Source organism: Rhinolophus ferrumequinum, chromosome 2, assembly GCF_004115265.2.
Source record: "Rhinolophus ferrumequinum isolate MPI-CBG mRhiFer1 chromosome 2, mRhiFer1_v1.p, whole genome shotgun sequence".
Classification (NCBI taxonomy): domain Eukaryota; kingdom Metazoa; phylum Chordata; class Mammalia; order Chiroptera; family Rhinolophidae; genus Rhinolophus; species Rhinolophus ferrumequinum.
Genome location: NC_046285.1, coordinates 810,114 through 827,103, shown reverse-complemented (window position 1 = coordinate 827,103; position 16,990 = coordinate 810,114). Strand labels below are relative to the sequence as shown.

The 16,990-nt window shown below is 54.1% G+C and overlaps 1 protein-coding gene across 1 annotated transcript in view; it reads left to right on the top strand.

Moving 5' to 3' along the window:
- Nucleotides 1-16,990, top strand: part of NUP210 (nucleoporin 210) — a 138,480-nt gene that overhangs the window by 67,326 nt on the left and 54,164 nt on the right. The window contains exons 12-15 of the mRNA XM_033127109.1: nucleotides 80-235; nucleotides 1,800-1,998; nucleotides 6,498-6,643; nucleotides 15,780-16,001. Coding sequence (XP_032983000.1) covers nucleotides 80-235; nucleotides 1,800-1,998; nucleotides 6,498-6,643; nucleotides 15,780-16,001 — 723 coding nt within the window. The remainder of the gene's footprint in view (nucleotides 1-79; nucleotides 236-1,799; nucleotides 1,999-6,497; nucleotides 6,644-15,779; nucleotides 16,002-16,990) is intronic.

The following is a 16,990-nucleotide window of genomic DNA, read 5'->3' as shown; positions in this document are numbered from 1 at the left end:
AGTGAGGCTATGTGAGTGAATGAGTGTGTGAAACAGAGACCAGGCAGGTGGGCTGATCAGATGGTGACTTTTTCCCCAGGCGCTTGGCGGGAGTGGGAACTTCAGTTGGTCTTCGTCGAGTCACAATGTTGCCACGGTCACTGTCAAGGGCGTCATGACGACAGGCAGTGACATAGGACTCAGTGTAATCCAGGCACATGATGTTCAGAATCCACTGCATTTTGGGGAGATGAAGGTGAGAACTCGGGGGCCAGGACAGCCCGGGGGGTCTTGGGATGATGGTCTCTCGCTGCCCCCTCTTAACCCTCAGGCTTAACTCAGAAACACCCTGTAGCCCTTGGTCTTGTACTTGGTATTGGCAGTGAGCAAGGTGGTGGTGGGTCAGGCTCTGGCCCTGCCCTTGAGGAGATCATAGCCGTGTCACGGGGATGGAAATGATGCCCCACACCACGCGGGGGATGGGACCAAAAGGGCCAGGGTCATCATAGCTAGAGTTTCTGGAAGGGAGACCAGAGAACACAGAAGACATGAGATAATCAAAGGAGTCATTCTGGAAAATTCCCCAGACCTAGAAGATATGACTCTGCAAATTAGGAGGGTCACTGAACACTGGGTTGTAAATTCACAGTGAAAGGAAGGCCCCAGACTCCAAGAGACCTGGTTGACCCTGACTCCTTTTTTCTGACTTATTTCACATACAAAGTCAGGAGTCCTTGCACCAGGGTTTTACACCTGCCTTTCCTCCCGGTCATGTGGGACCAACTCGCTTAGCAAAGGCTGCAGGTGGGAGTGGTCACCTGTAGCTGAGCCTCTCTGAGGGCCCCACCCGGTGCCTCCTGACTGTACTGCCTTCTTACTGCCTGGCCCTAACCTCAGCCCCTTTTATGACTTCATTTAGGACAGAAATCCTAAATGAAGTGGGGTGTCCAATCCTGACCTTCTCACATGATTTCGGATATTGGTGATAGGTTGTGTTAGTCTTCTGACACACACACACGCACCCTATCTAAAAACTGATCTAAGTCTCATATGGAGAAGGTCGTAATAGAAACCTCTTTAGTTACAGCATGATTGTCAAATATCTGGATAAACTATAACCACCTTGCCCCCTCCTAGTCTCCAAGCTTCTTCATCACAGTAAATGTTTCATCTGGTTACTCAGCCAAAAGCCAGAGGACAATTCCCCAGTAGGTAGTCTGTGTAATGGTTAGAGCTTGGCTTCCGGGACTGGACTGCCTAGGCCAGATTCCCCCATGCTCTAGCTCAGGCAGGTTCCTCCCATATCAGTTTATTCATCAAGTCACTTGGTTGGTAATAGAACCTTCGTAACAAGGAGACAGGATTAAATGAGTTACCGTAGCAGTGTTCTTAGAACAGAACCTGGAGTCTGGTGAGTCTTGTTTTCTGTGAGTATTCATTGCTCGCTCTCTCTCTCTCTCCTTCCCTATCCAGCCCCCCCCCCCCACACACACACACTGCCTTCTTTATATTCCTCCAACATGCTGAGCTGGCACGTGCCTCAGGACCTTTGCATGGACTGTCTCTTCTTCGTAGACATGTTTATCCTCCAGACTTGTCTGGCTGCCCCTGATTATGGTTCTGAGGTCTGAGCTCCTACATCACCCTCTCAGAGGGGCCTCTCCTGACACCTGTATCCCTGAATGTCACCCCAGTCCCCACCATATACCCACATGTCCCCACAGCTCAGTCTTAGCACCTGGCAGCTGTTAGCAAATCTGAGCAGCGGCCCTTCCTCCCCCATGGAGCCTGATGACCCTCATCCACGTCCTGTCCTCCAGGTATATGTGATCGAGCCCAGTGGCATGGAGTTCGCCCCGTGCCAGGTAGAGGCACGAATGGGCCAGACCCTGGAGCTGCCCCTGCGGATCACTGGCCTCATGCCCAGCGGGGCCAACGAGGTGGTCACCCTGAGCGACTGCTCCCATTTCGACTTGGTGGTTGAGGTGGAGAACCAGGGTGTGTTCCAGCCGCTGCCAGGTAACCCAGCACTGACAAGTGGGTGCCAGACTGTGGGATTGGGGCACCCCCCTGGATTCTCCCTGTGGGCCGGCCTAGAGGCAGCAGAGGGTCACAGCATGAGAAATGGCATTTGTCCCCTTGTTTACCATCAGCAACAGACCTGGTCTGGTCTGCTGTGTGATCCAGGGTGTCACTGTTCTCTCTGAGCCTCAGTTTCCAGGTCTCTAAAATGGGTGTCATCCTAAATAGAAGCGCATGTTGCAATGCCCACTGCAGTGCCTGGAGTCAGTAGGTGCTCAGAACACACTGTGCTGGGGGTTTGGGTTAGTGACCGAATTGCAGCACCTTTGTGACGTGTAAGGTCCACCCCTCCAGCGCCATCAGCACCATGCACATCGATCTCTCTAGCATCTCCTGCAGGGTTTTGGTGATACTGGTGGAGATATTGGTAGTAAGGACCGCCAGCCCTGCCGGGCAGAGCAGCACTTTGTATGCATGACCCCATTAAACTTCAGAACAGCCGTGGGAGGTGGAGCTGTGGTTGGACCACGTGTCAGGTGAAGAGACAGAGGCTGTGCAAGGTCACAGAGGGGCACGGGCTGCGATGCTGTAGATTGGGTTGTGTCTGACACTGACCTGGAGCCTTAGTCCCCCGAGAAATGGGGCCTTCCAGGGGAGTCGGCTCAGGGGCAGTAGGGGTTCCTCTCTGGTTTGCAGACGAAGAAACCCAGGACTGCCGAGCCATTGTGGGCAGAGTAAGGTTTGTGCAGGGGTGGGAATGGGGAGCATCATTCTGTGGGTGGGGCTCCTGGGGCGGGGCCAGGACAGGGAGCGTGTCCGGGGACGGGGGCACGCACGGTGGACTGGGCATGGCTGGCCCTGTTGAAGCATGAAGCGTGGAGGGCTTGGACCTCGGCGTCCAGGCAGTGGGTGCCTGCTGACAGCTCTTGAGCAGAGGAGTGACCGCTTGATCCTGGCAGAGTTTGGAAGCCTGATCGGCTGAGGTGCTTGTGGGAGTGCCTGTAGTTGTGGTTACTCATGTTGCTGTTTGAATGTGAAGCTGTGTGGAGGAAGCAGCCACGTCCCTGAGACATTACCACATTTTTGTCCTTCCCTGATGGGCGCTGCTGTGTCCTCTCTGACCACCCAGGAGAAAGCGAACTTCATGAAACCTTACGTGTCCTCAGTGGGCAGCCACTTAGGATGGAGAAAAACATTAGCACTCAGGAGACAGAGACTCACTGACAGCAGGAGAGGGGCCTGCCCTGTCACACGTCCCCACGTGTGTCCTGGAGGGGACCTGCAGGCTGCCGCCCAGGCACCGGTCAGTGTCGAGGACGTCCCAGGATTAAAGGACAGGGTTTGGGATTCCACGGGCCCAGGTCCAAGCACCACTTCCACATGTCACCAGGCAAGTTGCCCAACCTCTGTGAACCTTGGATTCTCCATGTATAAAATGGGGACACCAGCCCCTTGCCTGCTGTGAGGGTTACAAATGAATGTCCCTCAGCCCAGTACAGGAGCATTTTTCAAGCAGTTTGGTTGTGAAGACAGCAGCTGAGATAGAAATACTGTGGTGTCAGAATCTCCCTGAGAAACCTCCTTAAGTGTCCCCAGGTTGAGTGCATGTGTCTCTGTGAAGGCTTGTGGAAGGGCCAGGTTGTACCTTACAACCCGGAGCCGACGCAGAGCAGAGAGATGCTGGTGTCATAGAAATCTGTGGGACTCGAGACCAGAGGGGTTCAGCACTGAGTGATGCCTGCCCTGGGGCACATCATGAACAGATGGGGACAGGTGTGATCCCCACCTGGCTAATGGTTTCCTTCTCTTTCCCTTTCTCTCTCCCTCCCTCCCCCGCTCAAGTGCATGCCCTTGAGGGCACCTCACCCAAGCTAACAGCACACAGGACGGGACTCAGGCCATGGGTCTTGGAAAGGGGCTGTAGCAGGTCCCTCGGCAGCTGCAGCCCAGGCACCACCCCTGAGTGACGTGGGGAGTTCACCCTCTTCCTACTGGACTTGGCCACTGGGATGCCATTCTGCCTTGTTTTCATCGTTGAAACCCCCTACAAGGCCCTTGGCTTGCAGGCATTACCACGAACCTCCCCATGGAGCCCCAGGATTGGGTTTGGCCAGGCTCAGCTCCTGGGGGGGCAGCAGCTCAGCTGGTGCTCTGCCCTGGCCCTGTTTCTGCTCTGAGCCTCAGCTAGTTCAATGAGCACCTACTAAGTGCTGTGCTCTGGGGGTCCCTTGGTAAACATGAGAGACATGATCTCACCTTCACGGCCATTGATAGGTAGTGAGACAGATGGCTTAACAGGCAGTTATGGTACTTGGGACAGAGGGCACCAGTGGGGAAGCACAGGTCCCCTGAGTTCTGTCCCACTCCTGGGCGTGTACCCACATGTTCCCCAGAAGTGCCCAAACGTGTTCCCCAGAAAACTGCAGAAGACAGGTACCTAAGCCAGTGTGGAGGTATCTGGGTAGGCAGTTTAGAGGAGGTGATAGCTGAGACCTGCAGGAGGAGACTGGGAGAGAATGGGGGAAGAGTGTTCTGAGGAGCAGAGGAGTATGAGGAGTATGTGGGAAGCCTGAGAAAGGGTGTCGCATGCTTCCGGGCGGAGCAGCTGGGCCTCCCCGCCCCAGCGCAGGGCCCGGATGATGGTATGCGGGCAGGTTGAGGCCAGGAGGGATGGCTCAGGAAGCTTGTCTGCAGTGCCCTCTGAGCAGTGCCTCTGGGGGCTCCGTTCTTCAGCACTTCTCAGCTATACAAATGGCCTGGCTCCCCTCTCAGAATTCAGGGTCGTGTCCAGATAAGCATTTGCCCAGATTCTCTGTACTCGTCTGGAAGACAACAGGGTCCACACTCAGCCCCCTGCCATTTCCCTGTTCTTTCTGTCTATGTACCTGTGGACACAAATAGGCCCATCTGGCAGAGTTGCAATTTTTGGGAGCTCCTGGGCTCTGCCTGTGGACTCTGTGGCCTGCCCTGCTTGGTGGCATAGGGACTTCTGCCTAGGGCCACGGTGGTGGCCATTGGCAAAACAGCGTGCATTGAAATGTGTCCTAAGAGAGAGCAAAAGCAAAATGTGTTCTCAGAGTGTGGAGAATATTGTTCAGGAGTGTCCACAGCAGCTCTGTTCCCAGTCATCCCAAACTGGAAACCCAAATGCCCATCAGCTGCTGAATGGATAAGCAAACCTTGCAATGGGATACTTCTCGGCAATCCAGTGGAAACAGCCGCTGATCGTGCGGCAACGTGGCTGAGTTTCAAAGACACGCTGCGTTAGCTGACTTAGACACAGAGCACAGCTCACTGATGTGGAGTGTGAGGCAAAACTGGCCCACGCTGAGACCAAAAGTGGAGCAGTCGCTGCCAGGTTTTCCTTCTGGGTGAAATTTTTTTTTTCCTTCTGGACCAGGTCATTTGGGTCCACTTAAGATCTGTGCATTTCCTTGTGTGTAAATTTGACCTTAAGAAAAAGCCATAAAGAAATATTGAACTGTAGCTAATTATGTGTTTGCTAACGTATTTAGAATGGAGTGTACGCTGAGGCCTGCAGCTTACTTTTAAATGCATACCAAATAAGATCGGTTGGTAGGAGATGGACAGGTAGTGCGATAAGAGAAATAGAGCAAAGTGTTGATTGTGAAATCTGGGGTGCAAATGTGAGGTTTCATGGCGTAATTTGTTTTCTAAATGTTTAGAAAGAAAACAATAAAACTCCGCTACACTCCCACTCAAATTGCCTTTTCTAATAAAAGGTAGAAAATACCAAATATTGGCAGGGCTGTAGCACAGTCACCAGTAGCAGTATAACTTGATACGACCACTTTGGGAAGTGCACTTGGCTGTGATGACGCATTCTCGCGGGCAGTAAGGACTGGCGGTGCGCATGTGGCATTTAGGGACACACCCAACAAGGCCGGAGCACGTCCACCAGCGTAAATGTGCAGCCGACGAAATGGTCCAGCAGCACTGCATGTCACTGCCCTGCAGTGGGGACACCCCAGATCCTCGCAGTAGCAGGGACAAATGGACTGCAGTTTTTTTTTTCACACAACAGAATAATATAAACAAATGTGGGTAGAAGATCTACGACTTGCAAAAAATGAGGGATCTCACCACCGACACTGAGTTGAAGAGGGCAGACAGGGAGTTTTTGCTCAGTGATTGCCTTTATATACAACAGAGAAGCCAGCAAAATTGTGCTGTGTTGTCGGCAGGCAGCAAACATGGTTCTCTGAGGACGAGCTAGTGACCGGAAGGGCCTGTGGGGGCTCCAGGGCTCAGGAGACACTGTTTCTTGACCCCAGTCCTGGATGCAGGGTGCACTAAGTCTGTGGGGGAAACATTGTGGGAACTGTATACTTATGACAAGTGTCCCTTCCATGGTGGGAATTGTACTTAAAAATGTTAAGTCAGGCTGTGTATCAAGTCTGGGGGCCGCTGGCCGGCCGGCCATGTCTTTTCAGCCGAGCCAAGTTCACGGTGACTGCTCTGCTCTCCTCTTGCAGGGAGGCTGCGGCCGAGCTCTGAGCACTGCAGCGGCGTCAGGGTACGCGCCGAGGCCCAGGGCTACACCGCGCTACTCGTGAGCTACAGGCACGGCCACGTCCACCTGAGTGCCCGTATCACCATTGCTGCCTACCTGCCCCTCAAGGTGAGTCCAGGCCCTTACCCCCGGCTGCCTTCCTGATGCAGATTATTCCTTTGTTCTGGCAAATTTGTGTTAAAACCCGGATTGCTCAGAGCGGTCTTCTCCTGGGATTTTTAAGCTGCTGTCGGGAAGTGTGTGGAGGAGCAAAGCCTCCGCAAAGGCAGACAGTGACTCCATCCGTCCATGTGTGTGGATGAGATGTCCTCCACAGGGTCCAGGGCTCCAGAGAACCCTAGAATGGGACATCGGCCCTGGCGTGTGGTGCAGAGTCTGGGCCTCTGGGATGTGAATCAGGTTTGCGTTCTCCTCCTGCCTGAGGCCAGGTGACCGGCGAGTGTCCAGGCCCCCTCTGCTCGTCTGTCTGGGAAGTTGTTACAGTGCAGGGTCAGAGCTCATGGCTTCAGCCTTGACACCAGCCTCCAAGTTTGAATCTGGGTCTGACACCGGCTCTGTGACCTTGGCTGATTTAATTTCTCTGAGTTTAAGTTTCCCTGCCTATAAAATGGGGCTAATACAGTACCAGCCTCAAAGGCTGTGGTGAGAATCAGCTGAGTGAATGAAGGAAATGGGCTTAGAATGGTGCCTGCGAGGTAGTGCGTACTCAGTAAGGGTTAGTTATTAAAATACAGAGAGAAAAGAGCTGGACCTCCCTCCACGGGTGGGTGTGAAGTTTTCACACAGTAGCTACTAAGCAGTGGGATGGGGAACATAACTACTTCTTACTTTGTTTGAATCTGCCTCTCACACAGGAGGCCTCAGAGGAGGGGTGACGGCGTGGCCTCGGGGAGACTCTCCCCCAGCCTCCCAGACTGGGCCCATCAGCGCTGGCCTTCCCCTGACACCCAGCAGCAACCTGTAGGACAGCTCTGGTCCCCTTGGTTTGTGACCCTCAGCTGGTAGAAGCAAGCTCAGTAACGTGAGAATCTTTCCTCTCTGAGCCATGGGTCCTGCGCACAGTGCCTGATACAGAGCAGACAATAACCAAGGGTTGTTTTGTTCTTTTATTGAGGTGTAATTGACATATAACGCTGTATTAGTTTCAGGGGTACAGCGCGCTTCAGTATTTGTGTATATTGGGAAATGGTCATGACAGTAAGTCTAGTTACTTTCCATCACCGTACATCGTTGAAATTCTTTTTTCTTGTGACGAGGACTTTGAAGATCTATTCTCTTAGCGACTTTCAAGTGTACAATACAGTTCTGTTAACTAGAGTCACCGGCTGTACAGTACATCCCCAGGACTCAATTATTTTATAACTTCGAGTTTGTACCTTTGGACCCCCTTCACCCATTTCACCCACCTCCACTCTCCTCCCTTGCACCCAGCCATCTGTCACCTGTGTCTGAGATGTTTGTTTGTTTTAGATTCCACATAGAAGTGAGATCATACACTATTCGTCTTTCTATGACTTATTTCACTTAACATAATGACTTCGAGGTCTATCCATGTTGTGGCAAATAGCAGGATTTCTTTTTTATGGCTGAATAATACTCATTCATCAGTAGACACTTAGGTTGGTATAGAAATCTTTTCAAGTTAGTGTTTTTGTTTCCTTCATTCTCTTTCATATCCAGAAGAATTGATGGATGATGTGATATTTCTGTTTTAATTTTTTGAGAAGGGTTGTTTTATTTAAAATGAACAAGTGGGAGAAATGTGTTTAGAGTTAACCAGCCAGGACAGAACCAAGGTCCTGGTCCCCAGACCTAAAATAGCAGGCATTTACAGGTATTTATTAAGGATGAAGTGGCCCAGCCCTGCTCCTCCTACTCTACTCATCCGTTTATTTAACAAACATACAAATACCTACTCTGTGCCAATCCTGCTCTAAGCCGGAGGGATACAGCAATATAGCAAACACACAGAAGTCCTTGTGTTCATGAGCTGACATTGCAGCAGACAGTAAATAAACCGAACAAGTAATGTGTTTTCTATTTGCATGCCATGGAAGAGGTCACGTGTGAAAGGACGATGGGGAGCACGGAGGAAGGGAGGGGGGCCGTTTAAAATTAGGAGGTGAAGACCCCTCACTGATCAGGACACTGGGTGAGGTGACAGGACTCAGAAGGCAGAGTCCAAGAGAATTGAAATCCCTAAGATGGCAGCAGTCATTCTCGAGGAAACCCTGCCACAGCTGTCCGTGTGGTGGAGTGTTTCACCAGGACCCTCAGGACGAGCTTCGTAGAGGAAGAATAGGTTCTCTTCTTTTATCTTTCTTCTGCCCTCTGGGCAGTTAAGATCAGGTAATAAAACCGAAATAACAGTGGCTTAACTAATAGAGAGTTTATTTCTCTTTCACACAAGAGTTCTCACACAGGGCAGTGTGGCAGCTTCAAAGACATCAGGGACCCAGATTTCTTTCTTTCCACTTCATCATCCCAGTATGTGGCTTTCATCTTTAAGGTTGCCTCATGGTCTAAAATGGCTGCTGGAGCTCCAGCCATTACATCCGCATTCAACATAGCAGAAAGGGAAAGAACTCACCTCTCAGCTGAGTTAGCTTCCTGTAGTAGCCTTGTCAGAAGTTTAAAACAGCGGTTTCCACCTGTATCTCACTAGCTAGAACTTAACCTGTTGCTCACACCCAGCTGCAAGAGAGGCTGGGAATTATTTTAGCTGTACTAGTTACCACCCTAATAAAATTTTGGTTCTTTCTCTAAGGAAGAAAAGAGTGTCGGAACTGGGAAGACAGCAAACAGTTACTGCTACAACCTGTGTTTGCCGGCCCATCTATCCGTTTACTTTGCAGACAGTCCCTGGGTACTTTGTTGTTACAGGCCCAGGCTAGGGAAACAGATCTGGGGAGAAATCCCACACTCTGTGCCTTGGGAGGCGGCCAGTCTATGGGGAAGGCAGATACGCAGAGAAAGTAGAGGTAATGAAGTGTCACCGATGAACAGAGGAGTGGAAGGACGGCATAGAGGCAGGAAGTGTGGCAGGTGGGGACACTAGAAGTAGTGTGGTGTATCTTGGGGTGAGATATAAGGCCGTGGTGGGTCAGAGCAACAAGGTTTTTGAAATCCACTTAGGAGCTGGATATTCTCATCTGGCCATGGGCAGCTGATGAGGGTCAGGGGATGGACCACTGCTGGTGCTGGGGCAAGTGAACGGGGGTGTCCTGGAAGCAGTGTGAGGACTTGCCCGTCCACAGAAGAGAGACCCTTCCAGAGTTTTCGGGAGGTGTTTGACTCTGCCCCCTCCCAACTTACATGTCACCTTGTCTGTCTGCTTGGACCACGGGGGGCTCATTCTTGCCAGTGACCTAATTCCCTGTGCAGTCAGTGCCCCAGATGCCCTTCCTCACCTCTGTCTGCTGCAGGAATTAGAGGCCCTTATCCCACCTTACCCTCTGGAAGCCCCCACCTGGCTCCTTGGTTCTGGCAGTGTCAGCGTAGACTGAATTCATTGACCTGGGGCCTTATCCTCCCACCGCCCTGCACTTTGCCTCTGTCTCCGCCTAGATGAAGTGTGAGTATCCCTGTGCGGAGGTGCTTGGATTTACGTTTGCTACAAACGTAGACCACCTTGCTAAGGGTCTGTCGATGGATGACCAGACTCATCCTCCTGTTTTACAAACCGGAAAATAGAGGCCAGTGAAGTGGTCTCGCCCAGGTGCGTGGGCACACACCGTTCTGGCTTTGGGGTCCTCGCCCAGGTGCGTGGGCGCCCTCCGTTCTGGCTTTGGGGTCCTCGCCCACATGCGTGAGCACACACCGTTCTGGCTTTGGGGTCCTCGCCCAGGTGCGTGGGCGCCCTCCGTTCTGGCTTTGGGGTCCTCGCCCAGGTGCGTGGGCGCCCTCCGTTCTGGCTTTGGGGTCCTCCCCAGGTGCGTGGGCACACACCGTTCTGGCTTTGGGGTCCTCGCCCAGGTGTGTGAGCGCCCTCCGTTCTGGCTTTGGGGTCCTCGCCCAGGTGCGTGAGCACACACCGTTCTGGCTTTGGGGTCCTCGCCCAGGTGTGTGAGCGCCCTCCGTTCTGGCTTTGGGGTCCTCGCCCAGGTGCGTGAGCACATACCGTTCTGGCTTTGGGGTCCTCGCCCAGGTGCGTGGGCACACACCGTTCTGGCTTTGGGGTCCTCGCCCAGGTGTGTGAGCGCCCTCCGTTCTGGCTTTGGGGTCCTCGCCCAGGTGTGTGAGCGCCCTCCGTTCTGGCTTTGGGGTCCTCGCCCAGGTGCGTGGGCACACACCGTTCTGGCTTTGGGGTCCTCGCCCAGGTGTGTGAGCGCCCTCCGTTCTGGCTTTGGGGTCCTCGCCCAGGTGCGTGGGCACACACCGTTCTGGCTTTGGGGTCCTCGCCCAGGTGTGTGAGCGCCCTCCGTTCTGGCTTTGGGGTCCTCGCCCAGGTGCGTGGGCGCCCTCCGTTCTGGCTTTGGGGTCCTCGCCCAGGTGCGTGGGCACACACCGTTCTGGCTTTGGGGTCCTCGCCCAGGTGCGTGGGCACACACCGTTCTGGCTTTGGGGTCCTCGCCCAGGTGTGTGAGCGCCCTCCGTTCTGGCTTTGGGGTCCTCGCCCAGGTGTGTGAGCGCCCTCCGTTCTGGCTTTGGGGTCCTCGCCCAGGTGCGTGGGCACACACCGTTCTGGCTTTGGGGTCCTCGCCCAGGTGTGTGAGCGCCCTCCGTTCTGGCTTTGGGGTCCTCGCCCAGGTGCGTGGGCACACACCGTTCTGGCTTTGGGGTCCTCGCCCAGGTGTGTGAGCGCCCTCCGTTCTGGCTTTGGGGTCCTCGCCCAGGTGTGTGAGCGCCCTCCGTTCTGGCTTTGGGGTCCTCGCCCAGGTGCGTGGGCACACACCGTTCTGGCTTTGGGGTCCTCGCCCAGGTGTGTGAGCGCCCTCCGTTCTGGCTTTGGGGTCCTCGCCCAGGTGCGTGGGCACACACCGTTCTGGCTTTGGGGTCCTCGCCCAGGTGTGTGAGCGCCCTCCGTTCTGGCTTTGGGGTCCTCGCCCAGGTGCGTGAGCACACACCGTTCTGGCTTTGGGGTCCTCGCCCAGGTGCGTGGGCGCCCTCCGTTCTGGCTTTGGGGTCCTCGCCCAGGTGCGTGAGCACACACCGTTCTGGCTTTGGGGTCCTCGCCCAGGTGCGTGGGCACACACCGTTCTGGCTTTGGGGTCCTCGCCCAGGTGTGTGAGCGCCCTCCGTTCTGGCTTTGGGGTCCTCGCCCAGGTGTGTGAGCGCCCTCCGTTCTGGCTTTGGGGTCCTCGCCCAGGTGCGTGGGCGCACACCGTTCTGGCTTTGGGGTCCTCGCCCAGGTGTGTGAGCGCCCTCCGTTCTGGCTTTGGGGTCCTTGCCCAGGTGCGTGGGCACACACCGTTCTGGCTTTGGGGTCCTCGCCCAGGTGTGTGAGCGCCCTCCGTTCTGGCTTTGGGGTCCTCGCCCAGGTGTGTGAGCGCCCTCCGTTCTGGCTTTGGGGTCCTCGCCCAGGTGCGTGGGCACACACCGTTCTGGCTTTGGGGTCCTCGCCCAGGTGTGTGAGCGCCCTCCGTTCTGGCTTTGGGGTCCTCGCCCAGGTGCGTGGGCACACACCGTTCTGGCTTTGGGGTCCTTGCCCAGGTGTGTGAGCGCCCTCCGTTCTGGCTTTGGGGTCCTCGCCCAGGTGCGTGGGCACACACCGTTCTGGCTTTGGGGTCCTCGCCCAGGTGCGTGGGCGCCCTCCGTTCTGGCTTTGGGGTCCTCGCCCAGGTGCGTGAGCACACACCGTTCTGGCTTTGGGGTCCTCGCCCAGGTGTGTGAGCGCCCTCCGTTCTGGCTTTGGGGTCCTCGCCCAGGTGCGTGGGCACACACCGTTCTGGCTTTGGGGTCCTCGCCCAGGTGTGTGAGTGCCCTCCGTTCTGGCTTTGCCAGTGTAGATATCTGTACTTGGATGTCCACTGAGGAGGCTGGATGATTTATGGGTGCATCACTAGTGGTGTTGGTTACTAACCTGTCTCCTTGGCACAGGATTCTATGACACTTTTATGCCTGAATGAGAAGGTGATAATTCCTGGTTCCCAGCTGTTATTCGTGGGACATGCAGTGCCTTGGCACAATCTCTCCCTTTGGGCTGGTCATGAGAAAATCCTTTGGGGTTTCCAGTAACCTGTTTTACTCACAGCGGAATTTTGCTGATTGTGGCATTGAGATGTGGTAAAGCCCGGGCATCGGGCATTGGAACACATGTGGGCCCACCAGCTGGGTAAACTTGGGTAAATTGCTTTGCTTTGCTGGGACTCATGCTTTTCATCTGTAAAATGGGGCGATAGTTGATGGTAATGACAGTTGATAATAGCAGGGGCCATTTATTGAGTCTGTGCTGGGCATGTGTTCAGGCTTTTCATTCGCGCTGCTTTGAATCTGCAAGAACCCCATGAAGCAGTTCTCCTGATGCCCATTTTGCAGGATGGGAGACTGAGCCTTGTGAGGTTAACCTGCTTAGGGTCACGCAGCTAACAAGTGGCAGTGTCATGCTAGTTGTGGGGACAGAGAAGCAAATGGACAGATGAATATATGGAGAGTAATGGCAGGTAGTGATAAGGACAGTTGAGCTGGGAAACGAGGTAACAAGTGATGGAAGGTCTTGCTCTAGACAGGGGATCAAAAAAGGCCTCTGTGAGGAGGTGACATTTGAGCAGAGACCTGAGCAGAGTGCAGGAGCAGGCCATGTGAGTGTCCTGAGGGGACGTCAGGGAGGACGAGCCAAAGGCCTGGGCATCCTTAGCGATTCATATGCAGGTAAAGGGCCCTTGTTATAGTTAAGACCTGGGTGTGTAGCAAGGTAGAGCCTCGGCGTGGGTGTCAGTGGGGGCACCCCGTGCTCCTTGGCACCTTATGTGCACTGTGTCACCTGTGCACAGGTACATACAGGAAGGAGTCCTGGAGGGTTGAATGCTGATAGCAAAGTCAGAAAATGTTCATATTGCAAAAAATAAAAGTCAAAAGGACAGAATTCTCACTGAAAAGTCACATCCTTCCTTTGCTACGGGTTTAGTGCAAGGGTGTCCAAACTGCGGCCCGCAGGCCAACTGCAGTCTGCAATCCATCGTTAATTGGCCTGCAGCAAATTCCAAAAATATGTTTAGTTTACTTAAATAAACCCGGTGAGGCAATACGTACTTCACCTCGAGTGAGTGGCCCGGCTGTTTGTGTATTTTACCTCACATGGCCCTTGGTGAAAACCGTTGAAAAAAGTTTGGACACCCCTGGTTTAGTGTAAGCCCCCAACCAGGAGGACCCGAGCCCCTGGGCCTCAGTGTCTTGTCACCTCAGCCCCCAGCCCACCTTGTCCTTGAGGGTGTGTGCATCTTAAAGCTGTCACTCAAGGGACAGCCTGTCTCCACTCTGAGGTGGCATCTGGTTGGGGCACTGCTCTGGGTGCAGGACGGCAGGTGACAGCCGAGTGGTTGTCAGCCTGTACCTGCACGGACTCTGGCTGTTGGCAGTCCCGCCCCGCCCCATGGGGGTGACCGCGTGGAGGGAGCTGAGTGAAGCCCGAGGCTGTGATGCAGGCAGCATCTGCACAGACGCAGTGGGCGGTGCACCCTGCAGGGAGGCACGTGTGTTAGGCCAGGAATAGTGAGCTGATAGAATTAATTTTTGAAAGAGCACGTTTCTGTGCAGACGCACCAGCTTCACGGCAGTGTCGCTGGGCGTCCACACGTGGGGTTTGTGCTAATCAGACGGCTGAGGAATAGCGTCACAGTGTAGTTCTTGTCTCTTTTTGTTTTATGTTTCCCTTTTTTCTATACTGTGTTTCATTTCTCACATGGCTGAGGTCATGCTGGGGCTGCAGAAGGAAACAGACATGCCCTCCCTGTCCTTAATGAGCCCACAGCCTGACCAGGAGGCAGACACGCACAAATCCTTTCCTCACAGTCTGAGCAGCACCCAAAGCAGGAACCAGACACTGAGCGATTGCCCTGGCAGGGGGAGCGTTGCCTGATGAGGGAGGAAGCGGGGGGTAGGGGGCCAGGCTAGTCTGAAGGTGGGAGCAGGCAGAAGTGAGGCGATGGCCAGGCTGGTAGAGCCCCATCCCAGGGCAGACAGCTCACTCAGCCTTCCTTCCCAGGGCAGCTGGTGCCCCGGAACCATGTAAGGCAGAGGGCACACGGTCAGATCTGTGTTTGAGGAAGGCACACCTGGCAGCTCCTGGAGGGTTGCGTGGAGCGAGTAACAGGGAAGCAGGCTGACAAGTAAGGACCTGGTGGTGACCTCAGTAGGACCCTCTGGAGCCAGAAATCAGCCAAGCTGTGCAGGGAGTCACAGAACGGGGCTGCAAGACCCCTCAGGGGCACTCCCTTCTCCCCAGCACCCTGGCTGTGTCCGGGGTGCTCTTGTACGGAGCACACCATGTCTTCCAGCAGGTGTGTCCGTCTCCCTGCTGTGGGATGGGACCTAAGCACCGCCGTTGTCTGTGGGGGACCTCTGGGACCCTCAGCACAGCAGTCACCCTGGCCCAGAGGAGCACATGACAGCATTTTGTAAAAACAATTATTGTAATTCATCCTTTGTTTATTGGGACTGACTTACAGGACCTAATATTCCCTCTTTCATTCAACAAATAATGATTGAGCACCTACTATGTGGCCGGCATTGTTCTAGGTGCCGGGAACAAAACAGGTAGAAAGGCTTGTCCCTGAAGCTTACATACAAATTATAGAAAGTGGGGAACGTGCAGTGGAGGAGAGCACGGGACACAAACCACCAATAACTGTGCCACGGAGGACACATGGTCTGTTTCCCTTGGTCGTCTGGCGCGTTTCTTTTTAGGATTGTTTTATGCCTTTTAAAACAACGTGGTTGTGATAAACTGTAGTCAGTTTTGTACCCAGCCACCACCCTTGTGCGTCTCCGTGTTTGGCTCCTTCTGCTCTGTCCAGAGGTGCAGTTCCAGTTCTGGGAGCTGCGGGTATTTTCAAGGCTTTTACTGGATTGTTTTACAAAACAGGCCGGCCAGTTGACTCCCCTGTCCCCCTGCAGTGTATCAGAGGCAGGCGGAGTGTTCCACAGAGCACTCTTGTGCTGGCAGCCCTGGGAGCGTGCACATGAGCACCCCGAGTTCCCAGAGGAGCAGCGGGGCTCTCGTGACCTCTGCAGGTGGCAGGGTGAGGCCTCCAGCACAGAGGAAGGCCCGGAGGAAAGGTGACCCTTCTTCGTCTTCCTCGCACAGGCCGTGGACCCCTCCTCCGTCGCCTTGGTGACCCTTGGCTCTTCAAAGGAGATGCTGTTTGAAGGAGGTCCCAGACCCTGGGTCCTCGAGCCGTCAAAGTTCTTCCGGAACGTCACCTCCGAGGACACACATAGCATCAGTCTTGCTCTGTTTGGCCCCCCTGCCTCCCGGAATTATGAGCAACACTGGATCCTCGTGACCTGCCAGGCCTTGGGTGAACAGGTGAGACAGTGGCCACCCCCAGACCCACCTTGCCCGGAGGAAGGGTATAAAGTCACATTCCCTGAGTGCCCTGCTGTACTTACAGCGTCAGTTTATCGAATCTTCAAAGTAACCCTGAGAGCTAGCTGAGGCTGCTGCTCCGATTTCACAGACAGGCAAACTGAGGATCCGTGAGTTGGAATGACTTAGTGAATGCAAGCAGGTCGAGCGCTGTGTGGCAGCTGGGTCCTCCAATACACTCCAGCTTTGATAGAGCTGATCAGTCCTGGCTCCTTCTCAACTACCGGGTGACCTCTTTCTCTAGGCTTCAGCATTCCCCACCATCAAATCGGGGTGCGATGAGGTCAGGCGTCACAAACTCAAGGGACAGGCAGGCAGGCACATTACAAATGACTGAGACCGCAGGCCCAGGTTTGGGAGATCTTTTTGGTATTTCAGGATAAGCTGAGAATTGCAGTATTTTTCTGTGAAATCTCTCTTTCTCTTTTTTTTTTTTTCAATGCTGAAAACCAAGAAATAAGGCGACTGGGTGAACTGAGCAGAACGTGTCTGTGACCTGAACTAGCTCGGGGCTGGAATCGCCCGGATCAGGGGCAGCTTGCAGTTCAGTCCCCAGGCTCAGGGCCCCGTACTCATTGTGCTCACACTAGGGCTCCTCTGTTCTTAGAGTGCCCCAACGCTGGGAAACCAAAAGCAAGTTGGGAGGCCAGCGTGAATGAAGAAAGATAGGCGAGAAGCCATTTGGGGGGGCGGGAAGAATATGCTTGCATGTTTAATAGTGCAAAGAATTTCAGTTGATGTTGAAACACATACATGCACCCAAGGCGTCCTTGTGAGACGACCACACTGAGACGGGTGTGAGCAGAAAGAGGCGCAGTGAAAGGCCACTTCCCACTAGCTTCGTTTGTTTTAAAAAACAGGCAAAGAATAAGGAAAATAAATACACAATAATAAATAATGCCATCCTAAGCAAAACTTCAGAATTAAGT